Source organism: Furipterus horrens, unplaced genomic scaffold, assembly GCF_987537825.1.
Source record: "Furipterus horrens unplaced genomic scaffold, mFurHor1.1.pri manual_scaffold_5, whole genome shotgun sequence".
Taxonomy (NCBI): domain Eukaryota; kingdom Metazoa; phylum Chordata; class Mammalia; order Chiroptera; family Furipteridae; genus Furipterus; species Furipterus horrens.
This window is the reverse complement of record NW_028327175.1, coordinates 168,687,504-168,710,776: the sequence shown is the minus strand read 5'-3', so window position 1 is coordinate 168,710,776 and position 23,273 is coordinate 168,687,504. Positions and strand designations below refer to the sequence as shown.

The 23,273-nt window shown below is 51.3% G+C and overlaps 1 protein-coding gene across 3 annotated transcripts in view; it reads right to left on the bottom strand.

Annotated features, from left to right (window-relative positions):
* ZMIZ1 (zinc finger MIZ-type containing 1) overlaps positions 1-23,273 on the bottom strand; it is a 110,337-nt gene that overhangs the window by 68,233 nt on the left and 18,831 nt on the right. For 2 of the 3 annotated variants that reach the window (XM_090278287.1, XM_090278288.1), the window contains exon 1: positions 21,805-21,905. Coding sequence is in view for 1 of the 3 variants with exons in the window: in XM_090278289.1 (XP_090134415.1) it covers positions 21,805-21,910 (106 nt within the window). In the remaining 2 variants the exon portion in view is untranslated. Of the gene's footprint in view, positions 1-21,804; positions 21,911-23,273 lie in introns of those variants that run through there. The other variant, XM_090278289.1, reaches the window with a different exon arrangement.

Here is a 23,273-nt window from a genome sequence, read left to right as displayed (position 1 = left end):
GGGCAGGTGTGTGTCAATTAAGGGACACACACATACTGAGGGTAACAGGCCCTGGAGCAACTGTCTCACTGCCAACTCACGCAGCTGTACTGGGTGTGTGTGTTGACTCAGGGCTCTGCCTTCAGGGACCTTTTTCTAGGGCTTCTGTCTTCTCACCTCTGAAGGGACCCTGTATAAATTCCTGTGTCTTTTGATAACGATGTTCCTTTTGCTCCTTTCCTTTCCACTGCCCTGATCAACCTCCTTAATTTCTACATGTACAGTCTTGAAGAAGGAAGGCACAGCTGCTGTTCAGCTCCTCGCTGGTGCAAGTATCCCCACCAGTACTCAAAACCCTGTCCACACGCAAGGATGATAAGAGAGAAACAGAGCTGGGGCCACAAGTTGGATCCAGGCCTCTCTGTAATAATGCAGAGCTCACAGTGACAGAGCTTGCTGGTTGTCCAGCACAGGTACAGGCACTTTCCAAATATCAATACACCATCCTCACCAACAGTCCTCTCTGATAAGGTGTGATTATTGTTTCTGCCCCAGAGACGGTAACAGCGAGGAAAAGAGGTTTAGACAACATGCTGAAGGACTTAAACTGCCCAGCAATCTGACTGCAAGTGCACCGGTAACCATCATGCTATATTTCCAAGATGGGACTCCAAGGTCTGGAGGAGAGAGACCCTCAAAGTCACATAGAGAGTTAGAGCTGTGATGAAAGCTGGGTCCCATGACTCTTGTTTTATATTCTTTCTAGCATACCATATTACATACCCTGAAATCATTTCTTTCTTTATGTTTCTTTTTTATGTTTAACAGCCACCTGACATTTTGGGTTGGCCAGGGCTCCACCAGAGGTGGGCTCAAGGACATGGCAGAGGAGACATTCCTGGAATTATCCACCAGCAGGGCCCTCATGCCAAACTCAGACTGCATTCCCAGAGGTCTGCATTTGGCTTCTGCCCAAATCTTACAATCATTTCATTAAGAAAACAAAACCTATTCCTGCCCCACACCTCCTTTTGGCCCCTTCAAGAAACCCTACAATTGCGAGGTTACTGGGGATCCAGGGAAGCCTTCTACCAGGCTGAAGGGGAGAGGATGGGGGAGGGAAACCATGAACCAGGCACAAAATGGTCACTAAGGTGTCTTCAGTCTTCAGGAGCTGCCTGCCCGTCTACGCGCTCAGCTGGGAAGGTGGCCAGCCCAAGGCTGCTGCTCATGCCACTGGGATGCCCCCAGCCACCACGGTAGGGTGTCTTGTGGGCAGAGAAGCCAGCAGGTAGGGGCCAGAGTGGATCAGGAAGGAACTGTCCATGTCCCCTGTCGCTAAAGAACTGTGGAGGGAGGGGACGTGCCTGGTTGGAGACTGGGCCTCAGGAAACGAGTACCGACTAGCTGGTGGTCCTGGACAAGTCACTTAGGCTTCCTGGGCCTCTGCCTCCTCATTTGGAACATGGGACTGAAGACACCTACCTAACATCGGGTCCTAGGGAGAATGAAAGGAGATAATAACAGTGATGACTCTCAAGAGGTTGGGAGGCTGTGGTGTTGTGGGTTGAACTGTGTCCCCCAAAAGATGTTAAAATCCTAACACTCAGTGTCTGTGAATATGACATTATTTGGAAATAGGATATGGTCATTAGGGTGAGCCCTAATCCCATATGACTGGTGGACTTAAAAAAAGCAGAAATTTGGACAGAGAGGCAGACATGCATACAGGGAAAATGTCATGTGAAGACGGGAGCAACATGCCAGGGAACTACCAGAAGTTGGGAAAGGGGCCTGAAACAGACCCTTCGCTAGAGCCTTCAGAGGGAGCATGTTCGTGCAATATGACACCTCGATCTTGGACTTCCGGCCCCCAGAACTGTGAGACAATACACTTCTGTGGCTTAAGCCTCCAGGTCTGTGATTCTTTGTTATGGTATCCCTAGCACTAATTAATACAGATGGTGATGCTGTTAAAACAGAAGTTGCAGCACATTCTCCTCTGCTTACATCCTTTCCGCCAGTGGCTCTGGTTCAGTCAGCGCAAATACCCAAGTACTTATTATGTTCCTCAAGACCCTGTGTGACCTGGCCTGTGTCCTCTCCCTGACTGCACTTCCTCCCCTTGGTTCACTCTGCTCCAGCCTTGTTGCCTTTCTGGCTTCCAATGCCTCAGATGCACCCTCAGGGGTTTGCCAGGTAGCTCTTCTCCACATAACCAGGCTGCTTCCCACCTCCCGCAGGCTTTCACTCAGATGACACTTCTCAGGGAAGCCTTGTCAGCCACACTGCCCCCAACTGCAGCCTCTCCTGACACTTCCTGCAACTCTCCTGACTTGGCTCTCCCCTTCACATTTCCCCGCCCCCTCATTAAACTTTGTTTTAATGGGTCTCAAAAATTCTGTGACAGATTTTGGTCAAGTTGTTTCCATCCCCTTCACATTTTTGACTGCTGTCTGTCAATCATCTCTCTTGTTCACTCTGTCTTCCTTCCTGGAAGGCAAGCTCCATGTCAACAGTGACTTTTGTCCCTTCTGTATAGGCTATATTGACAGTATCTAAAATACGCCAAGCAAACATGTGATATTTGCTCTATGAATGAAACAACGACCAACTATCTGAATGAGCGAGGGAGTCAAGGAATGAATGAATGAGTAGTAGGGTCTGTGTGCCTGTCTCCCCCTGCCTGCCCACCCAGAGACAAGGTCCCCAACCTGCTGTCTGGAAGAACATGTGTTGTTTCTCAGTGGAGGCAGCCTGCTCAGACAGGAAGCTTAGGCTGGCTAACAAAGGGGCTGCCGGGGTGGTGCAGAGCTCACCACCCAGGCCTCTAATGAATCTTTTCCCATTGATTTCTGGAGTCAGCTTTGAAGGCAAGGGACAGGCAAGGCAGCTCGAATGTCCATGCCTCAGCAGTCCTGGGGTTTTATTGCTGCTCCCAGGACACAACTTTGACAGGGGCCTTCCGGACAGCCCCTGGGTTGGACCTGACATAAGCTCTCTGCAGTAGGAAAGGCAATTTCCTTTCCTGTTGAAGCTGTCTGTCTATCTGGCTCATTGTCTGTCTGTGTCTCTCATTGTCTGCCTGTCTGTGCAGCACACTGCCTGTCTGGGCTGGGGCAGCTGAATTCCACTCCTGACATTCCCCAGACAGAAGCTCACACAGGCCCCAGGCGGATAATGTCCACTTTGCAGAGGAAGACTTGGAGCTCAGATGTGGGGAAGATTTAAGGTCACACACACTCTGGCCCAAGGCCAAATGCAGGCTTGGGAGCACACTGGGGTTGGATGGCTGCTGGGGGCTGGCAGGGCTGAAGGCAGGCTGTCCCAGCAACCATCTGACCCCAGTGTGCCCCCAGTCTTGTAAGGGTTGTTATGTCCAGCCCTCTTCCCTAGAGAGCCTCTACTTGCCATGTGGAACCATCAACTCATTTAGCACTGGCACAATGAGGCCCTAGTCATACTTTTCAAGTGAGGAAACTGAGGCTCAGAGAGGCACCAGGGCTCCCTCCAGTCACACAGCAAATCAATGATAGAGCCAGGACTAGACCCAGGACTCCTGGCTTGTTCCAGAGCCTCAAGCCATCTCTTCCAGGGCTATGTTCCAAGTCTCAAGAGCATGCTCTCCAAACTGTAAAGTGCTAGACGGATATGAAGGCTTACTATTCTAAAGAACTCGTGTCCATCAAGTACCTCTTTCTATGAGAAGGTGGGATTCAGATGGGGAGGATCTGCTCTACTCAGTTCCTCCTCCTCCTCACGGGGAGGTTGGGGGTAAGACCCTGGACCTTTCTGCTTCCTCCTGATCCACAGTGGGAGTCACACACATCAGGATGGATGGAGGCATCTGATTTGGGCTCAAAAGAAGAAGAGAGCTTCTGATAGTCAGGGCTGTCCAGGGGTAGTGGTAAGCACCTTGTCACCCGAGGTGTGTAAGCTGAGAATGGAGAGTTGCAGAAGGAGTCCCACACTGGTAGACTTTTGGCTTCTCAGGCCCTTTCTCCTTCGGGATGCTATGATAGGTAAGAGCAGAGGAAGTGTGGCTGAGAACCATGCCTAAGCACCTCAGTATGTTCTGGGCAGCAGTAGAGCAGTTTTATGAACTCCCCAAGCCCATTACAGTTCACCAGAAATTCTTCATCATCTGATGCACTCTTCTTCCCGCTTTCCTGAAAGCCCTGTGTGAGATGCCTGCTCCCTTCCAGCCTCTTGCTCCCATCCCATGGCAGCCCAGGGACTCAGTCGCTTCCTTCACTCCCCAGTGTCGTCCCAAGTGTCCCCTGGGGATTTGGATTTGAGCAGACAGGACACACAGGAATGTCTGGGGAAGATCCAAAGTGGCCACTAGGGCAGGGCAAGGACTGGGAGGCTGAATGTTGAAATTAGGATCTGAAGAGCTTAACTTGGCAGGTGGGAATAGCACACTCCTCTGCCCGACAATGCCAAGTTCCCAACTGAGATAGATATTGCTTGGGAGAGAGACTCGAGGGCTTGTTGTGTGACCAAGAGAAGAGCACTGTTTCTCTCTGGACCAAAGCTTCCCACCCAGTGAAGACACCTAGTGCAGATGCGGATCTCTCTCTGCTGCTGGGGCCACTGGTCTCCCCAAGTCTGGCTGAGAAGGCCCCAAGAAGTTTCACTACTGAGCTGACTCCACTGACTTCCTATAGAGGCCAGAGCAGGCCAGACAAGATGCCTATAATACACGCAATCCTCTTAAGACAAAGAAGCCCACTATGGCCCCATTCTTGTGAATTTATTGGCAGTTTACTGTAGGCATATCATTTTTGATACACTGAGCTCCAAAAGGGCAGGCATTTGTCTGTTTTGATCACTGCCATATCCCTGGTGGCTCTGTGCCTGACACATAGTAAGTACTCAACAAATATTTGTTGACCAATGGGTTATTCACCAAGTTGTTATCCCATGGTAGGGGGATTTCAGCTATTCTTTACTTTCTTTACAATATTCTTTAAAAAAACCTTCCCGTGAGGATATATTTATTGATTTTAGAGAGGGAGAAAGGGTGATGTAGAGAGAGAGAGAGAAGACACACAGAGAGAGAAACATCGATTGATTACCTTTTGCATGTGCCCCCAACTGGGGATCAAACCTACAATCTTGGTATGTACCTTGACCATGGATTGAAACTGCAACCTTTTGGTGTATGAGACTATGCTCCAACCAACTGAGCCATTCAGCCAGGACTATAATATTCTTAATTGTTTATAAGAAGTATATATTATTTTTGTGATTAGAAATAAACACCCTATAAAACCACTTTCATTTTCAAATTAAATGAATCCAAAGTTAAGACTTCCCCCCCCAGAAAGATGCTGAGCACCAACTTCGGAACCAATAACTCAAGAGTAAAACATAAAAAACTCTACGTCACTAAGTGAGCTTCTGAGGCCCAGCCTGTGGGTGGCCTGAGCCAGGCATGGGCAATGGGCATCACCAGAGAGTCATCATCCATCCCTTTCCCTCTACACACGGCACAATTCCACCCCATCAGTCTTGTTTGGACACCTGAAATAGCCTCCAAACTGTTTTCTCTGCCTCTGACCCTGGTGCTTCCTCTATTTGCTGAGGCTTTTCTAAAAGACAAATCTGACCATGTCACTCCCTTGTCTAAAACCATTCATGGGCTCCTCAGTGCTGTCAGAATCAAGTTTTAAATTCAAGTTTGAGTTTCTCATGTTGGCATTCAAGGCCCTGGAATTCTCATGCATGGTCTCTGAAAGTGTCCTGCTACCCTCGACCTGGGTTGCTGCTGTCTAGATGCCTTCAGCAAGTTCCTTAAAGGCATTTATAATCCCTAGTTTGCCCAGCTTTCCTGGAGACATGTTCTTCCCTAGAACCCACATGCCAATCATAGTTAAACAGTGGCTAGGGGTCAGCCTGCAGCTGGGAAGGGAAGCTGCCATATATCCAAGGGTAGCAGGCAAGTTGAACCCCATCACGCCACCAATCTGGGGGCCTTTCTGGGGAATGAGGAGCCAGAAACCTTTGATGAATCGAAACACGAGGCGAGCCATGGGCAACAGCTGGGGCTGGGGCTCTTAAGGAGGAAAATTAAAAAAATCAGTTCTGGGGATCTCAGCCTTTAGGATGCTATGGTTTGGGGTCAAGCAGCACTGCCTTTTCCCTGCCTCAGTTTCCCCACTTGGGATACAGGCAGTATTCTGGGATGCATGGTAGAAAGTTGCAGCCCTGGGAATGCTGGTCCCCCTCAGCAAGGGGAGCCCATGCCCCCTTGGGCCCCAGACAGACCCGGGAGTGTGGTGTGTAATTGCATTTGGCCTAATTACCTAATTGCACTGAGGAACAACCAGTACTGACAGATACCTCGGATGCTGGTGTGGTTGGAAGCCAGGGCCAGGAGGCAATCTCCAGAGTGCCCAGGCATTCAGGGAAGCTGTGCTAGGCACCAGCACCTTCCTACCCCTTAGCCTCCTGTTGCTTGCCACCCTGGTGTCACTGTTCCCATTCTGAAGGTGAGGAAATAGGTTCAGAGAGAAGAATCTTGCACAGGGACACCAAGTCAGAAGTAAAGAGGAAATCTGAGCCCACATTCCTTCTGCACCTAGGGCCTTTGCACATGTTCTCTCTGCCTGGAATACCTTTCTCCACCTTCTCCTCAGGGCATATTTCTCCTTCGAGAGCCTTCCTAAGGTCATTTCCTCCAAAAAACCTTTTCTAAGCTCCTAGGCTCAGGGCCCCCTCCTCCCCTGTCCTTTGTAGCTAGTACCTGTCACCGTGATTACATCATCGGGGAGGGCACTTATTCCAAGTCTGTGCTCACTACCAAGCCTGGAGCTCCTGGAGGGCAAGGGCTACATCCGCCTCACTCACACTGTCTGGCATCCAGCACAGCCCCAGGACACTGCGGTGCTGAATGAGTGGCTGAATAACCTTTAAATCCTGGGTCTTTTCCAGACACAGTCTGTTGGTTTCCTGCCATGACTGGCCCAAGCCTTGGCAGGGCTGGGGGGAGGGGGGGTGTCTCATCTACAACAAGTATCGTACCTGGGGCTGTGCTGGGAGCCCCTCAGTGTCACAGGGGAACCAGAGTGATGCCGCAGGGCAGACATATCCTTTAGACATACTGGCCTCCAGGGTGGACAGACAGGGGGTCCACTGTGAGGCCCTGAGCTGGGACCGCAGATACAAGATCCCACTGTTGGGAGATGAAGGGACAGGCCCAGGGTCACCCAGCTTGCAAAGAGCCAGAGCTCGAAGCCAGGCCTGTCCAAATTGGGACCTGGCCTTACTGCCCCTCACTGTGCTGTCCTCAAATGACCAAGTGAATGAACAAGGCTAACATAACCCATAGAAGGAAAAATACTTTAATCCAAAGAAAATCATGTGAATAGTGGGACTTCAGGCCTCATGAGACAAGGCAGGACAGAGACGATTAGATCCCTTCACAAAGGCAGCTGCCAATTGGGCCAATTCACAAGGCAGCCTTGCTCCTGGAATGCGCTGGGCCTCCATTCTCCAGGACTCGGGGCTTGGAGCAGGACTGCATGGGTCTACTTCTAGCCCTGACACTACTAGCTGTGTGGCCTTAAGCAAGTAATTAACCTGTCTGAGTCTCAGATTTTTCTTACTATTTTTATAAAGATAAAAGGAGAGGATGTATATACAGTATTTTACCCAGCATTTGAAACAGGGTCAAGATTCAATACAAGTTAACTCCTTAATCGATTAGGTGTACATAGTAGTAGAACGATGGAGGAAGGATTAGAAATTTAGCATGTAGTATTAATAATGGTAGTATTAGAGTAATAGGAGCTATTCTGGAGAACCAGAACTAATAGTAGTAATGGGAAGAGTATTAGAGGTGAGGATCTTATCATGCCAGCCCTACCATGGTACAATGCCAGGATGACTGCTCCCTCTCTCTGGGCCAGAATCCTCTCATGAAATTAGGGTGTTGTGCCAGGTAATCCCAAAAGCCCTCTGTACTCTAACATCCATATCAGAGAGCAATAGTTGCAATAAAAACAATACAACTCTAGATATTTACTATGTATACTTATTATATACCTCATGTCCGGGTCTGCTGCATGGGCAACAGCAGACCCTCCATATCACCCTGCCCAGGCTCTGTAGCTTCAGCTTCACTGGAGAGGACACTCCAGCGTCATCGCAAGATGTCGATTCAACACAGGAGGAGACAGATACCGTGTCACTCCCGAGTCGGACTGCACAGCCATTCTCGGCGGTGCAGATAGACTCTTAAGAAGCTACACCATCGTCTCTCGAGACGGACGGCTGCCGACAACCTCATGTCCTCCGAAAGAGCACTGTCTTCCTGTTTCTACTTTTCTCTCCAGCACATAATATCCGCCCTCTGCCCCTAACAGCCTTTTTCCTTACACAGTTGATGCTTTTGGTGGGAGGGTACTCTCTACCTACTAGTTTTGCCTCAGTGACCAGCATGTGGCATCACAACACACAGGGCATGGCTTCCCCCACATCATCCCATCTAATCCTCAGCACCAACAACCCTAGGAGGGAGGTGTGGTTAGCCCCATTTCCTGCCACAGCTAAAGCTCAGAGAGGTGATGTCAATTACCTAAAGTCACACAGCTTGAAAGCAGGGGAGCAGGATGCCAGCCCAGTGTGGTCTACCTCCATGGCTAGACACTTGCCATGCAGGTGATTTCTATACCCCAAAGGGTCCTGTCCCCTTACCCCAACCCCAGCGCTACTGGGTGTTCTTCAGTACCGGGCTCCCCCCACTGAGATGACATGAGGCCTCTTTTTGTATTCAATGAAGATGACACAGTCCCACATACTCTTACAGATGGACCCTTCCTCCTTCTGGCAGGCATGAGTCTATCTGTCTCTGTCCTGGTCCTCAATGATTGAAGTCTCATGCTTCCACTGCCACCTGAGAGCCAGTGGCAGTCATAACTGGATTGGCCAGCCCTGGGTCTTAAACAAGAAGTGGTCAACAACATAAAAAAACCTCAGGAGTTACCTTGCAGAATTGGAAGCCCTGGTAGTTCTGGGCATGTGTCTCACGTGGTCTCATGTGGTCCCCTGCACAATGGCTGTCCTGTTGGGGGCGCTGGGTTCTCTGATCCTCCAGACCCACCCAATATCTTCCTCTAGGATGCCTCTGCTCTTTGGATCAGCTCCTGGCTGTGTGCATGTGGGGGTTTGTGACACTGAGCTGAGGCGGCCTTTTCTGCACAAGGAGAGCCCCCAGGACCCCAAAGCCTAGCCCTGAGTGGACCAGGACACCAGTGCCTTGGAGGAAACAAACCCTGACCTGCGAGGCCACCTCCACACTCCCTGCTCTCTCTCTTTAGTGGGGAGGCGTCTTTCTCCTCTTCCCGTGTTTTTCTCCTCTCACAGTTCTTTCTCCATTTGGGGTGGGAGGAGAGGAACCAAATGCAAAACTCCTGTCTCCAGGGGGTGGGCACACCAACCTCTCCCTGGAGAACACCCAAGAGCCTCACTTCCACAGCAGCTCACAGCCAAGCAGACAGGATATCTGGCCACACTTTCCAGCCACTCGGCTTCCCCACGGAGCACAACAGCACACCCATTTCCTCCTGCTGTCTGAGCACGGGGAGGGTGAGTTCTCATTTTCTCTCTCCAGAGCCCTGTCTGCACAGACGTGAGCCCTTTATACACAGGGCCCCTTGGCTCCTGGCCGCCCCGGCAGACGCTTAATTGGGAGGAAGTGATTCTAAACATCTGGGGTGCACATCTGAGAGTGGGCTCAAGACCACACGGGGCCTGGAGAAAATGGCAATACATGCAATTATGTCACTTCCTCAGCTGAGGGTGCTCAGGAGGGGGCAGCACAAAACAGCAGCAGGCACTTCTGGGGCACAGCCCAGGCCTGAGCTTGGGCAGAAGGGGGGCATCCGTGGACAGTGAGCCTAGGGCCTAGGGCAAGAGGATGCAGGCAACTCCAGGGCAGAGCTGAGCTGCACCCAGTGGGACCAATGGTTTGTGGAGCTGCAGTTCCAGGAGGAAATGGGAGACAAAGGCAATGAAGGAGAGAGAAGGAAAGAGAGGGAGGGAGGGAGGGGGGAGGGGAGAGGGAGGAGGGAGGGGGAGAGATAGGGAGAGAAGGGAAGAAAGAGAGAAAGACCGAAGAACAGAGGCAGAGGACTATTCCACTCAGTTTACAGAGACCTCCGGCTTTCAGAAAATGGAGGTGCTGCTGGCTGCCTGCCCACCAGGAGAGCAGCACTGTGGAGGTGGGGAGACCCATTCTTACCCTGGACCGGCTGACATCCTGTGCATGGACTCCACTTTTCTAAGCCTCAGTTTCCCTATCTGGAAAAGGGGACAGAGCTCTCCCGTGTGGGCTGCTTGAAGAGTCAAGGGGCTCTCCTATGTGAAGTGATGGCAGGCGGCGGGCTATCCATGAATTGTCCCTCATTTTCCTAGCCCTGTCTGAGTTCGGAGCTTCCTGTTGGAAGTGGCTGGACCCAGGAGGTTCCCTTCTCCTGCTCCCTGCTTTGCTGATGTGGGTCTGTTGACTTTGTGTTTTCTCCTAAACACATCCAGGTCTGTGAGCCCCTTGAGGGCACAAACAATCTCTAGGGTTACTTACGTGCCAATCACCACCGTCTGCATATAAACAAGTACCCATGCATCACTGTTGAAGGGGTGAATTAGTTTATTCTTTGCACCAAATTTCTGCTGTCATTATAATTATGTGCCTGTTTCAAAGGCAGACGCCTAATCCCCTGTCCCCCTCACCCATCATCCCCCCCTCCCCGGAGTAATTCCTGTTTCCTGCTAGAGACAATAGTGGCTCTTCATCCCAAACAGGTGAAACTAGGTCCTCTGGAATTACCTACAGGAGTCCAGCCCCAGGCACCATTTCCCACCTGGCCAGCCTCAACAAGTCAGGAAATGTGCCTAGGAATATAATGAATCAACTGTTAATAGCTTCTCAAGGAAAATCATTGGCCAGAGTTCCCAAGCTCTGGGGTCTGTTTCTCTCCAGGAACAGCAAGAGCAGACACAGCCTAAGGCTTGGCCTAGGTGACCAATCTTCCTTCTAGCCACCTGCCTAGCCACCACCCTATCCCCAGTGAGGGGAATTACATTGTGCAGAGCTTCCTCTGCAAAACAAAAACACCTGGTTGCCTGGGCAGCACCTTGGCAGGGTGACGTGATCCAGATAGTCCCGAGAGGCAGCTGGGTTGCCACGGAAACGGAATTGCTGCCTCTCCAGCCAGGAGACTTGGATTCTAGGTGCACTGGACCCCAAGCTTAGAGAAGTCATTTGCATAAAGCCACACAGCAAGCAGGTCTCAGGGCTTGTATGGTCAGGCAGAGCTTAATAATCAGAACAATTAGGTACAAAGCCCTTTTGAGATGCCAGGTGGTGTTAAGTACTTTGTACCCATCATTTTGCAAGAGGCTGGAAGGCGTGGCCATGGTCACCTGTGGCATGGAAGTGGTGGAGCTAAGCTGAGACCAGGTTGGCCTGATTCTGAAGCCTGAGCTTGGACCCCTTTCCCCCACTGTCCCCACTCCGGTTTCCAGATCTTGGATGTGCATGCACTGAGACCAGCCCTATCCTAATGGACCAGTGTGGAGGTCAGCAAAGCTGGGAGCCTGCAGGCTGAGACCCATAGCACCCAGAAGAAGGAGCAAGTCGTTGGAGTTGGGGCAGGGCCTTCCATCCTGGTCCACAACCTTCCTCCCTCAGTCTCTTGCTTCTTGCCTTTTCCTCTTCAGTCCCAGCCATGCATAATGTCATCATTCAGAGCCATCTATTCACTCATCCCTCACCTTATTACACAAAGAATTTGAGTTCCTTTTGGCAAGTTAATAAGTCTCTTTGTGAGTCAGTTTTTCAATCTGTAAAATGGGTTGGCTGTTGTGTCAATGCTGATGTTCATAACATATCCAGCACGTGCCTGGCATGGAGAAGGAGCTCAATAAACAGCACTTTTAAACATTACTTGCTCTCTTGAATGAATTTTGGGAAGGGTTGCTGGGAGACCAGGTCAGAGAGTGGCCCTTAAACTTCCCCAGTCCAAGGCACAGACAGGATGCTGCTTACCAGCTTCCCTCAGATCTCAACTCTCCACTCCTGCAGGCCTCCTGCCTACTTTTCTCGTGGGAAAGGAGATGCGCTCCTAACCTCATGTAAGCCTCTGCTGTCTTGGAGGCAGCCTTGGGCTTCTGACCCTGGAGCCTCAGGAAGAAGCCGTGCCCTGCCTGAGTTAATAGGATCCCAGTCATCTCCTATTCAGAGGTGAATGTGGCTGGTATTTACGTTGGCCCTACCTACACACACAGGTTCCCTATTTTCCAAACCCCAAACCACGACACAGCATCAGACTCAGCATTTTCAGCTGCCTCTAGGTATGACAGGCATCCTAAGGAAGTCTGAATGCCAATAAGTGGGAATAAGATTACTATCATGTATATAGCACTTACTATAGACCAGGCCTTATTCTAGGTCTGCATATATGTTAACTCACTTATGCCTATGTTGTAGGCATTATTATCATCACCTTTTATCAAATGAAGCAATTGTAAGGGAGAAGTTAAGTGACTTTTCCAAGGTCACACAGATGGCAAGTGGAGGGCTGAATGAGATTCACACCTAGGCAAGCTGCTCCAGAGACTATGCTTTTAATTACCAATAGAACTCCTCTCTGTGAAATAGCTGAATGGTTTTTGGAAAATATATTTGCAATTGGGGCCGACTAGGAAATTATGGCAATAGCAGCTGACATGTACTGAATGCTTTACTTTGTGCCAGGCTCTGCTATTCACCATCCATGAGTATGGAGTGGGCTCAGAGATGGGTGGGCGTTTAACCTACCAACAAGGACGAATCATCATCAAATGCTGTATTTAATATCTCCACCTGCAAGCAATTCACATGATCATGACAGATTCTCTTGAGCCATTAACATGCCTTTCCCAGGACTTCATTTCAACCTGCTCATTAAGGGGCAGCTTATGGTTTCAGGGTCAGATATTCTTGTTTGAATCACAATTTGGGCTCTTTGTAGCCAAGCTGCCTTGATCAAATTACTCAGTCTTCCTAAAACCTGGTTTCCTCATCTGTGAAAAGGGAAGACATGGATCTGGGATCATCAGGTAGAATAAGTGAGTTCACAGATGCTCCACACAGTGCCTGGTGCTGAGAAAATGCTGATCAAATATCTGCTGTCATCATCAGATTTTTTCCTAACCCAGAGGCCCTTGGCCCTATAAATCTAAATAGGCAAGACTGATGATACCTGCACCACCGTTAATTCCTATCTGTCTGTCTAACCCTGAAGGCATTTACAAGGCTACGGCTTGCAGTGCTTGCTTAAAAGGCTCCAACAGCCCCCCCCCCCCCCATACACACACGCACACTTTCTGCCAAGCCCCTGCTCCATTTCACTTTCACACCCTCGAATCCCATGAAATCCCTCCTCTGGGGGTGAGAATGCTAAGCTCCATCTTAAAACCAAAGCTCTGGCTTCCTTAATCCTCTTACCTGGCTCTTTGCTCTGCAGAATTAATTGCTGCCGATGGCTTTATTAACTTCTCAGGGGCAGCCGTGGCATCTGTATGGCACCCTGGGTTGGAGGGGGCTGTTTTGGCTGGACCTCTGTCCCGGAGGCACCTGTGGGTTGGGTGGCCCAAGGCAGCACTGCGGCTGCAGGGTGACAATCTGGGCACCTGTAGGGTGATAACCCTGTGGCCGTGCATCACCCCAGAGGCTGTCAGCTCCTGGGGGATACCCGCAGAAAAGCAGGGAGAGCCAGAGTTCTGGTCCCACTTTTGCCTCTCCTGGGACCACCTCCCCACCTCTCAGAGCCTCAGTCGCCTCCTCTTTAAATGGGAATCAGCCTGCCTTGGGGATCTCATGAGATTGGACAAGAAAGGCCATAGAAAAGGCTATACTGTGTGGAGGTTGATTGTTATTTCTCCCCTATAGAATGGGGGTATTCATTAATTTAAAACCTAGAGAGCAGGGACTGTGTGCGGTGCATTTGTAACCCTGTGCTCAACAGGGAGTTGGCCTGGCATAAGGCACTAATCATTTCTTGCTCTAAAAATTATATATATAATTTTGAGAGGCATTCTCATGCCTGCAACCTCATCATTCTTCCTATTGCTGTGAAGGTAGAGAAAAGGGGTCGATGCATTGGACTGTAGAAAAATTGATGCTGGGCAGGGTGCAGCCTGCTCAGGGGGCATGGCGGTGGAGGGTGGCCCCAGGCTCTCATCAGGTCCATCCTCTCTGAGTGAGGCATCTGAAGTGTGGGCTAAGGGATGTGGCCCTGAGATGGCGTGGGTGGTTGTGGGACCGAGTGAGAAAACCACTGCCACGCCAACGCTCGTCCCATGCCTGGGACGCTGCTATTTCAAGGAAGGGAGTCTTAGTCTCCTAAAGCCCCATCACCCTTTAACTGGCAGAGAGCTGGCCCAGGTTGCAGCTGTGGAACAGGCACCTGAAGCCCAACCCAACACAGGGTGGTCTCTATTGTCTTTGTTTTGACAGTTTCTAAATGTGGCAAGGGAGACTGGTCAGCCAGTTATGGTAGTGATATAAGATATAGAGTTCCTTTTTAAAGTTACCATCTTGAGGTCAAAATGTGCGAGTAACAATAGGAAGAACACGACCATAGTACGAATGGGACTAGAAAATGGCAGGATGAGGAGGATGGGAGGCAAATGACTGCTATTGGGGGAGCGCCTTGTTGCTGGCACGCCCTCTGTTTACTTGTGTGTCGTGGCTGCCGGTGTCTTAGCCAAGGCAAGGTGAATGCGATGGGTACATTCACACGCTGACCCCAAGCAGCCCTCAACCAATGCCGAGTGCCAGGTGCTGGACAGGTACCCGCTGGGTCTTGCCTCTCAGGTTCACCGAGAATGACACGTTCTATTCAGTCTCCCAGAGCTCCTTGCAGTGCCCACAACAGATGGCTTGGGCCTTTTCTCGACCCCCTTCCCTTCCGTGTCTCATCTCCCTGCCGCTACCAGTGTTTTCTGGGATCCTCCTAAATAAATAACTTACACTGGAGTCTTCATCTAGTGGAACCCAAATCCAGACACATCACTTCTGCAGCCTTGCCTTTACCTACCACATGCCTCATCAATCTCCCCCCCACCCCGCCCCTCGAAGACCCCTGTCCCAATCACGTGGCCAAGGGCAAGGGGCCCCAGGGTCCAGGTAAGAGAAGCAGCCCCATCTTGAGAAGGTTCTGCATTGCCTGTCAGGGGCCTGGCCCCCAGGACCTCCTGTCATGGGCCGATGCCTAATTCTCCCTTCATTCTCATTTTGGACAGGCCTGGAAAGCAGATATCCACCCACTGGGCCTTGGGCAGCAATGTCCCTGCACAGCCTGGCTCTGTGGGGGAGCCAGCGATGAGCTAATCCTGCAGAAGACAGGGCAACGGGAAGAGTGGCCTCCCCAAGAGCAGAGGCCTGGCCCCTGGGGCTCTCGGGGAACCAGAGAGGGCTGCACTGGGAAAAGTGCTGAGCCGGCCTAGAGACAAGGACGCTCTGGTCTCACCCCACCCGTAACCCCAGCCAAACTCCAAAAGGACCCACAGTGACCTTTGCTGCTTCTGCTTAAAAACAAACCAATGCTCCCTGAAGAAAATGTGGGAAACAAAATCACCCCCACCCGACCCAGACAGATTCATTATTTATAAAAGTTGACATTTTGGTACATCCTCTCTGTTTTCTGTTTCCTGTGCCTAAATAAATATATGTTTTACATGTATTTGTACCTGGTTGAGGTCATACTGAACCCTTCTAAAAAAATTAATGTCATAAGCATTCCTTGGGAATGCTCATTTTCAATAGCTGTGCAGTGGCCACTGAAATACTCAGCCACCTCTTCCGGGGCCAAGAAGCTATTTCTAAATATGCCCTCTGTCATTCTTCCATGGCACTGTGCCCTCCTCACTGTTCACGCCAGACACCCCAGGGACCATCACACCACCCCTCCCCCACAATTCCTTAGCCTGGGAACGATGTGTCCACAAACTTTCTGTCACGTTCTTTTTCTCCAAGAGTAAAGTGAGGCCACCGGATCCAAGACCTCAGCCCTCAGGAAGCTGGGGGAGGAGACAGGGGCCAGGGGCTAAGGGACGGGGACCAGGAGCTACTGGCCCAGGACCACCTACCCGCCCCTGCTCACTCAGGGTCACTAAGAAAGGAGATGGCTCCGTGCTCTAGATCATACCATCTAGAGGTCTAAGTCCTGCTTCCAGCCCCAGAAGCCATGTCACCTGGATCTGTCTCTTCCCCGTTTGGAGCCTCAGTTTCCTCCTCTATAAAATGGGCATGCTGTTAAGAGCCCCAGTGGCCCCGCCAACGGTACTGAATTGGCAGGAGGTGAAAACGTGAACAGGTTTCATCCATTAAACTGGGCTGAGCTCAAGTCAGTTCCCAGGGGCCTGGTGATGAAATCCAGAATTCTTTCCTGAGCAGATCTGACCTCAGTGCAGAGGCCAGAAGAGGAGGAAGGAAGGCAAGTCCCTCCCCCACATCCCAGCTCTGTTGAGCTCCCATGAGGGGGTGGGGGCTGGTATGCAGGAGGAGTTCCTGGCCTTGACCAGGCAACCAACCAGGTGGCCTGGCATTTCAAGGGCAAGGGCCCGCCTGCCCACTGTTTCTGCCCACTGTCTCTGGGGGAGCTGGCAGGCATTAACAAATCCCCTGCAATTTGCACCCACCAATCCCGCCTGCTCACTGGGCAGCTGCAAGCCATTTTTCACGCAGAGCTGCGCACAGCTTTGTCTTAGGGAGACAGATCTGGCAGGGTGTCCCTGAATGAGGCCATTTGTCCTCCCCAGTGATGGTGATGGGAAGGCGGCTCGCTGTGCGCTACGGGGTGGGCAGAGGCAGAGCGGGGCTGGGAGAGGCCATAGGGGATGTGTGAAGGTGGAGATAGGAGAGGTCAGGAATATCCCCACCACTGTGGGGATCTGAAAGCTCCCATTCAGCCAGGTGAGAGCAAGAAGGATTGTTTTCAAAGACAGAGGGACATGGTTTATGACCTGCCTTCTCCTGCTTAAGGAGGACTGGGGGGCAGGCGGGGGGAGTGGTGAAATGACCTGGCTGGCCCCTGATGCCCATGTTCCATCCCAGCCCTCTGAGGGATGTGGGTCACTTGCCACGGGGCCCAGGGCAGGGTCTGTCTCTGCTCCCTGGGACTGTTGCATGTGTTGCTGTAGAAATCCCCTGGGGCTGAGGGTTCCAAAGATGGACAGAGCCCTTCCTGAGCCCTTCTGCTGGCTCCCCAGAGCAAGAGGAGCAAGGCAGGTGCCTCATCACATTCCTGATTCTTCACCTCCCTGGCCGGCTAGGGGCCCAGGCATGTGTCAGCCCCCGTCCCAGGGTCTGCGGTCAGCTCCTCCAGGGGCTGTTGGCACATCACAGCAACCAGACCAAGCCGATGTTGGTCAACATAAAGCAAGTGATCCACTTTTGTCGGGCTTCGACTCCTAGTCCTGGGGCTCAGGCTGCTGTGTTGGGAGGGGAGGGTGTGCTCGGAATAGAGCCTGGAAACACACATGCCCACAGGGCCCGGGGCATTTCAGCTGTGGGAAATGCTCAGGTGTGAGACAATGGGGGGTGGGGTGGGGTGGGGGAGCACAACACTTGTCCAAGGGGTCAGCCACCACCAAGTCAATCACAGGTTCAAGAAGCCAGGCATGTGACCTGACAGGGCAATCTTCTGAAAAGCAAATGTTGGCAACTAATCTGCATTTTTAAAAACCAGCAAGTAGTCAGTCCCCGGACATCCATGGGCCACATCCAGCACATAGTGGGTAATTGGCAAGCCTCTCCACTTATCACTGAGGAAGGCTGGTCTCCTTTTCCTCAGAGGTTTCAGGGGCTGCCTCTTTTAGCCCTGACCTCTCTCCTTAAGTTCTCTGGTCCCTTCTCCAGATGCCTACAGGTCGCCTCTCCCAGGATAGCCCTGGGACACCCTGGCACCTCCCATACATGCTGCTCTCTCCATACTTTCTACTCTGCCGACAGGACAGTCCCCTGCCTCTCATCTCCCAGACAAGAGAGCTGAGGGCCATCACTGACCTGCCTCAAGGAGGTAAGAGGGCCATGAGGACAACCCCCAGGCACCCTAAGCTCTTATCCTGTCTTATTTGACCTGGGGGCAGGTCCCCCTGTTCTCTGGATCCGGGGCTCCCCATCCCTTGGGTTATGGCATTCCCTACTCTATTATTTTTACACACTGCTGGGCCGATAACAGAGGTCAGCTGAAAGGACACAGAGGCATTCAAGCATGGACAGTAGCTGAGGTACACACAGGGTTCTTGGGGACCTTGGATATGGCGACTGCCTGGTGTTTGGCACCCACGTAGCCAGGAGGCATGGGCTTGCTCAGTTCCGAGGAGGCTGACATTTCAGTGCTGCCTGCCAAGGTGCTGCAGGCCGGCGTACAGTGGCAGTGGGGGTGGGTGGGTATGCTGCGGTCCTGGGGGACAAGGCAGGTGACCGTCTGTACTGAGGCAGAGGAGGGAGCAGATTGGCCCCCAAGGACCTTCACAATGAGGAGGCTCCTGCTTGCTGCGTGTGCACGTGCTCCCGTGTGCGAGCATTGGGCTAAAGGCTGCACCAGAACAAAGAGCTGGGGGCTGGGTATCTGAGGGGCCCACGTGGAGACGCCTGACTTGGCGGCTTGCTGCAGTGTCTGCTCTGCGCGCGCACTCTCTCTCTGTCTCTCTCGCTCTCTCTCTGTCTCTCTCTCTCTCTCTCTCACACACACACACACACACACTGAAGAGCACTGCCCCCAGGCCTGAGCTCCTGCTCCAGAGCCCACCAATGCTGGAGAGCACAGCCCAGCCCAGCTTACCGCCATTTCTCCTGACAATGCACTGCTCCTTACTGCATGATCTCATCCCACCGGACCTCATCTGTCCTCAGTCTGATCTCCTGACAAGAGAGACAGTCTAGGAGATGCAGCAGAAAAAGAGGCGGGGGAGGCAGGTGGGTAGAGAAGGGGAGAGACACACATAGACATGCACACAAGCCCCCCCCAGTGTAACCCCCAGACATACTCATCACCATATACACAGACATGCATGCACACGTACACACCAAGGACAAAGTCTGAGAGGAAGCAGGGAAGGGACATACAGACAGAGAGAGAGAGGGAGAGAGAGGAGTCAGAGGCCGAAAGACTGGAGGGTGGAGAGGCAGCACAGGCTGGCTGTAAGAGCTTTGAGGACAGAGGATGTTTTAGAATTGCAGAGGCCTGGCTAGGAAAGGCCTGGGCAGGCTCAGCTGTGGTCAGTGTGGGCACTACACACACATACCTGAAGCCACGGAGACTCCTACAGCTGTACCCAGAGGTGGGTTACAGCAGGTCTTGCACCCCCTGAGCCTCAGGGAAGGAGAGCAAAGGGAAGCTGTGTGACAACAGGCAAGTCATAAGACCTCTCTGAGCTTTCCTCATCCGTAAACGTAGATAACAACCCCGTGACTCACAAAGCTAGGTATTGCAGCAAGATACAAGAGGAGCATGAGAGACCCATGAGGGAGAGAGAGGCTGCATGGGGCCCTGGGCTTTTCTCCTCCCTCACTGGGGAAAAGCTGGGGCTTCCTTCAGGGATAGCCCACTTTCCTGTTTTCCCCCTAACCCTCTGGTCATGCGTTCCTGTCTCGGTTTTGCATCTTACCTACCCTTTAGATTCATCCCTTTGTTTCCACTCAACTCCACAGGAAGTGGAGCCTTCCTGGTCCAGCCATTGGCATCCTCATCCTAATGCCCCCTAGCAGTCTGCTAACCAGTTCCCTGCATCAACACTGCCCCCCGCCCTACCCCTGAAATCTGCTCTTTTATAGCTGAAACTGTCTTTGCAAAATGAGAATTTAGCCATGTTCTCGTTACTTTTAGGACCAAGACATAACCCTCAAGATAGGACCGACGTGTATAACTGTTGCTGACTTCTGTTTCTGGGCTCTGGAACCCCGGCCCTTCTTTTAGTTCTGCCAACAGTCATGCGTCCTTCTACCTCAGGCCCTTTGCACAGGCTGTTCCCTTTACCTGGAAAGAAGCTCTTCCTCTTTGTCACCTAAACAACTCTTACACAGCCCTCCCCACCCCCTAGAGGTCTCACAGCATCCCTCAATTTTCTTTCATGGCACTTATCACATACACACTCATAAACAAATGCACTCACATGTATACCTATGAGTATCTGATCACTGTTTTTCTCTCTCTAGACAAGAAGTCAGAAAACTATAGCCTATACCTGCTTTCATAAAAGTTTTTTTTTTTGGATTAGCTATACTCATTTGTTTACGTAATGTCTATGGTTGCTTTTATATGGACTGCAAGGCTTGAACTGTTTACTACCAGCCCTTTAGAGAAAAAGTTTGCCAACCCCTGGTCCAGACTATGAGTTTCCCAAGGTGGGACCATGTCTGCTTTATTTCTCACTGTAACCTAGTCCTGGCCAGGTGCCTGCACATGGCAGGTGCTTAACAGAGACATGGATATATATGTTTCTTGGATAAGTAGCGATTTTTACCTTATCAAAATTATATTGACTTAAGTTATTATTAAAACTGCAGATTTCATCAGGAATAGACCTCACTTACGAGATTCCAAGACCAAGTTCTGGCAAGCAGTTCAATACAATGACAATATCTCAACCCAGCCTGGCACGTCAAGGATCCCACAGTAGCTACCGGCTAATGAGACCCTGACACACCCTTTAGAAGCACCCCACAACCCCTGTGCATGAACTGTCACATGGGAGGGAGCATACACCCACATTCAAGAAATTAGGACTTATGAAAACACATTGTGAGGTGTCCTTCAAATGTTTTCATTAAGACTCTTTCTATATATACTCCAAAGAACTGAGTGACGAATTCAGAAAGCATGTCTCCTTTATTGTTATACAGAGGAAATAATAGATTGTTTTTATTTTTCAGTGAATTGTTTTGACTTGATTAGGATGTTAAGAACATTTAGACACTGTGCTTGGCATTGTACCTATTTCTAGAGCTTATAGTGATCCCTACAAAGGTAGGTCACATTGACATTCCTGACTTCCTGGGAAGATAAACTGAGGCTCAGAGAGCACACACTCAGCAAGTGACAGGTCTGGTGGAGTTTTTGAAGCTTACATTGCACCCCCAGCTTCATTAATGAGGATGGTAGAAAATGTACATCTGTATCTATCTAGTGGGCTTAAAGCCCTCCCTCACAGACAGAATGCCACCTGGCTCCTTCCCTGGCCTCCGTTTAATATGGGGTCACGAGGTCCCACTCAATGACAAATTTGCAATGAAGAATACTATGCAGAGAGCAGACTATTAGAACCCTGAATATACTGATTTGTTTTTACTTTAATTTGTGTTTTATTTTAAATAAAAAAATGTTTGAATGAAAATAGTGGAGTGTCAGTGCTGACTCTGGAGTACAGGCCTGGGGTTAAATCCCAGCTCTGCCACTTTCTAGCTATGTGACCTGGGGAAATCTTCAGCTTTTTTGGGCCTCAGTTTCTTCATCTATAAAATGGGAATGATCACAGTGCTTATGCCCAGGGGTCATTATGGTGATGAAATGAGACAATGTTTGGCTCCCTTTAGCCTGTTGTTGGAGTGGCTCTGAAGTGCCCTAAAGGTAAGAATACTTTTCCAGACGAGGGACAAGCTCCACCCATGGACTCTGAAGCCTGGTGGGTGAGCTGCTGCTCCTGGAAGCTCACACCACACCTGGATATACCCAGGCACCAGCCAACAGTCATGGCAAAGAGCCCTGGATTAGAGTCCTGTTCCCCTCCCATCTCCTGATGATATCTGTGGAGCCCCCAGTGGTCACCTACCTGCAGACTTTGGAGTGAACTTGTCTCGGTTTGCAGCACACACAGCCAGCAGTCTGTAGCCGAGGTCCAGGTCGAACCCTTGCTGAGCTGCCACCCGACTGACCACCTGCCAACAAGAAGGAGAGGAAGGGCAGGGGTGAGTCACTGCCTACACCAGGCCTCTGCGACCAGAGAGCAGACGTGTCCATTTTATGGATGAGGTGGGCAGGCTAAGGCAGGTCCCCAAGATCAGACAGAGCTGGGACTCAGACTGTGCCTCATTTTGGTCAGTCAGCAAACACTGACAAGCACCTATTCTACACCAGGCCCTGGGATCCCGGACTCCACTCTCAGGTGTTTCCAGGCTGGTGGTGTGCCTGACCCCAAAGCCCAGGCCCTACTGTTTTTGAGAGCTAGAATGTGGCCACATTCTGGCAGTTGGCTGGGGATGCTGGACATGTTCTGGACACCCCAGACGAGGATCTCTGCTCCCCCAGTGCAGATCTTCAAACTCCAAGTCCCTGGACTCCAGGAAGTCTCCCATGCCTACCACCTCTCTGTCATCTTGTCACCATTGTGGAGTGCTTGTTACCCTCACTACTCCATGCGAGGTACTCACCCAGAGCACTGACCTCCCGCCCCTCAGTTCAAATGTGCACATAAGGAGAAACACCGGCTCCCACGGAGCTCCAGCTTGGAGTTGCTCAACTGCTGAGGCTTCCCCGATGGACATACCTAACACTCCTCATTGCTCAGCACTGGGCCAGGTGCCCTTACCGCTGAGCTCTCATGCTTGGCCTGGGGTCTGTCTCTAGTGCCAAGCACCCACCTGGCACACAAGTGGCTTCCACAGAGTGTCAGTGACAGTTTGCCAATAGCTGTGAATCTGGATCCTGGAGGTCCCACCCGTCTCCTTGTGAACCTCAAACGTTTGGGCCCGAAGAGGGAGAGATGAGGGCCTGAGAGGGCTGGCAGTGCCCGGGGGGAGCAGTGTGGGATGGGGTGTTCCTGGGGCCCCTCGAATGGTTCCACAGGCTCACTCCGATCAGGCCTCCCTCCCTCCCCGCCCATCCCCAGGTGTCCCACAACTGCCAGCTCTGCTCCCCCTTGCCCGCCTTCCTCATTAACAGCAGGCAAATTAGGTTTCCTTATTAAGAAGGAAGGACCTTGGAAAATGGAGTCATTTCAGGAAGCATCTGGGGCGGCTATGGCTGACTGGGAAAGGAGTGCTCCCAGATGGGGGGTTTGTTCTTTTGAGAAAGGGGAGACTCCATCCTCAAGCCTCTAGAGACTACCTATTCCAGAGGCACCACAGGTTCTCAGAAGGGTTCAGGGTGCCGTGGGGCTGGGCCTGAACCCTGTAGCTGTTGGCATACTTCCCCATAATCTGCTTTATAGTTAGGGATTCATTACAAGGGCTCTAGAGCTAAAAAGGCGGACCCTTTCATTTAAAAAATACAGACACTTGAGGCCTGAAGAGTGTTCGTGGT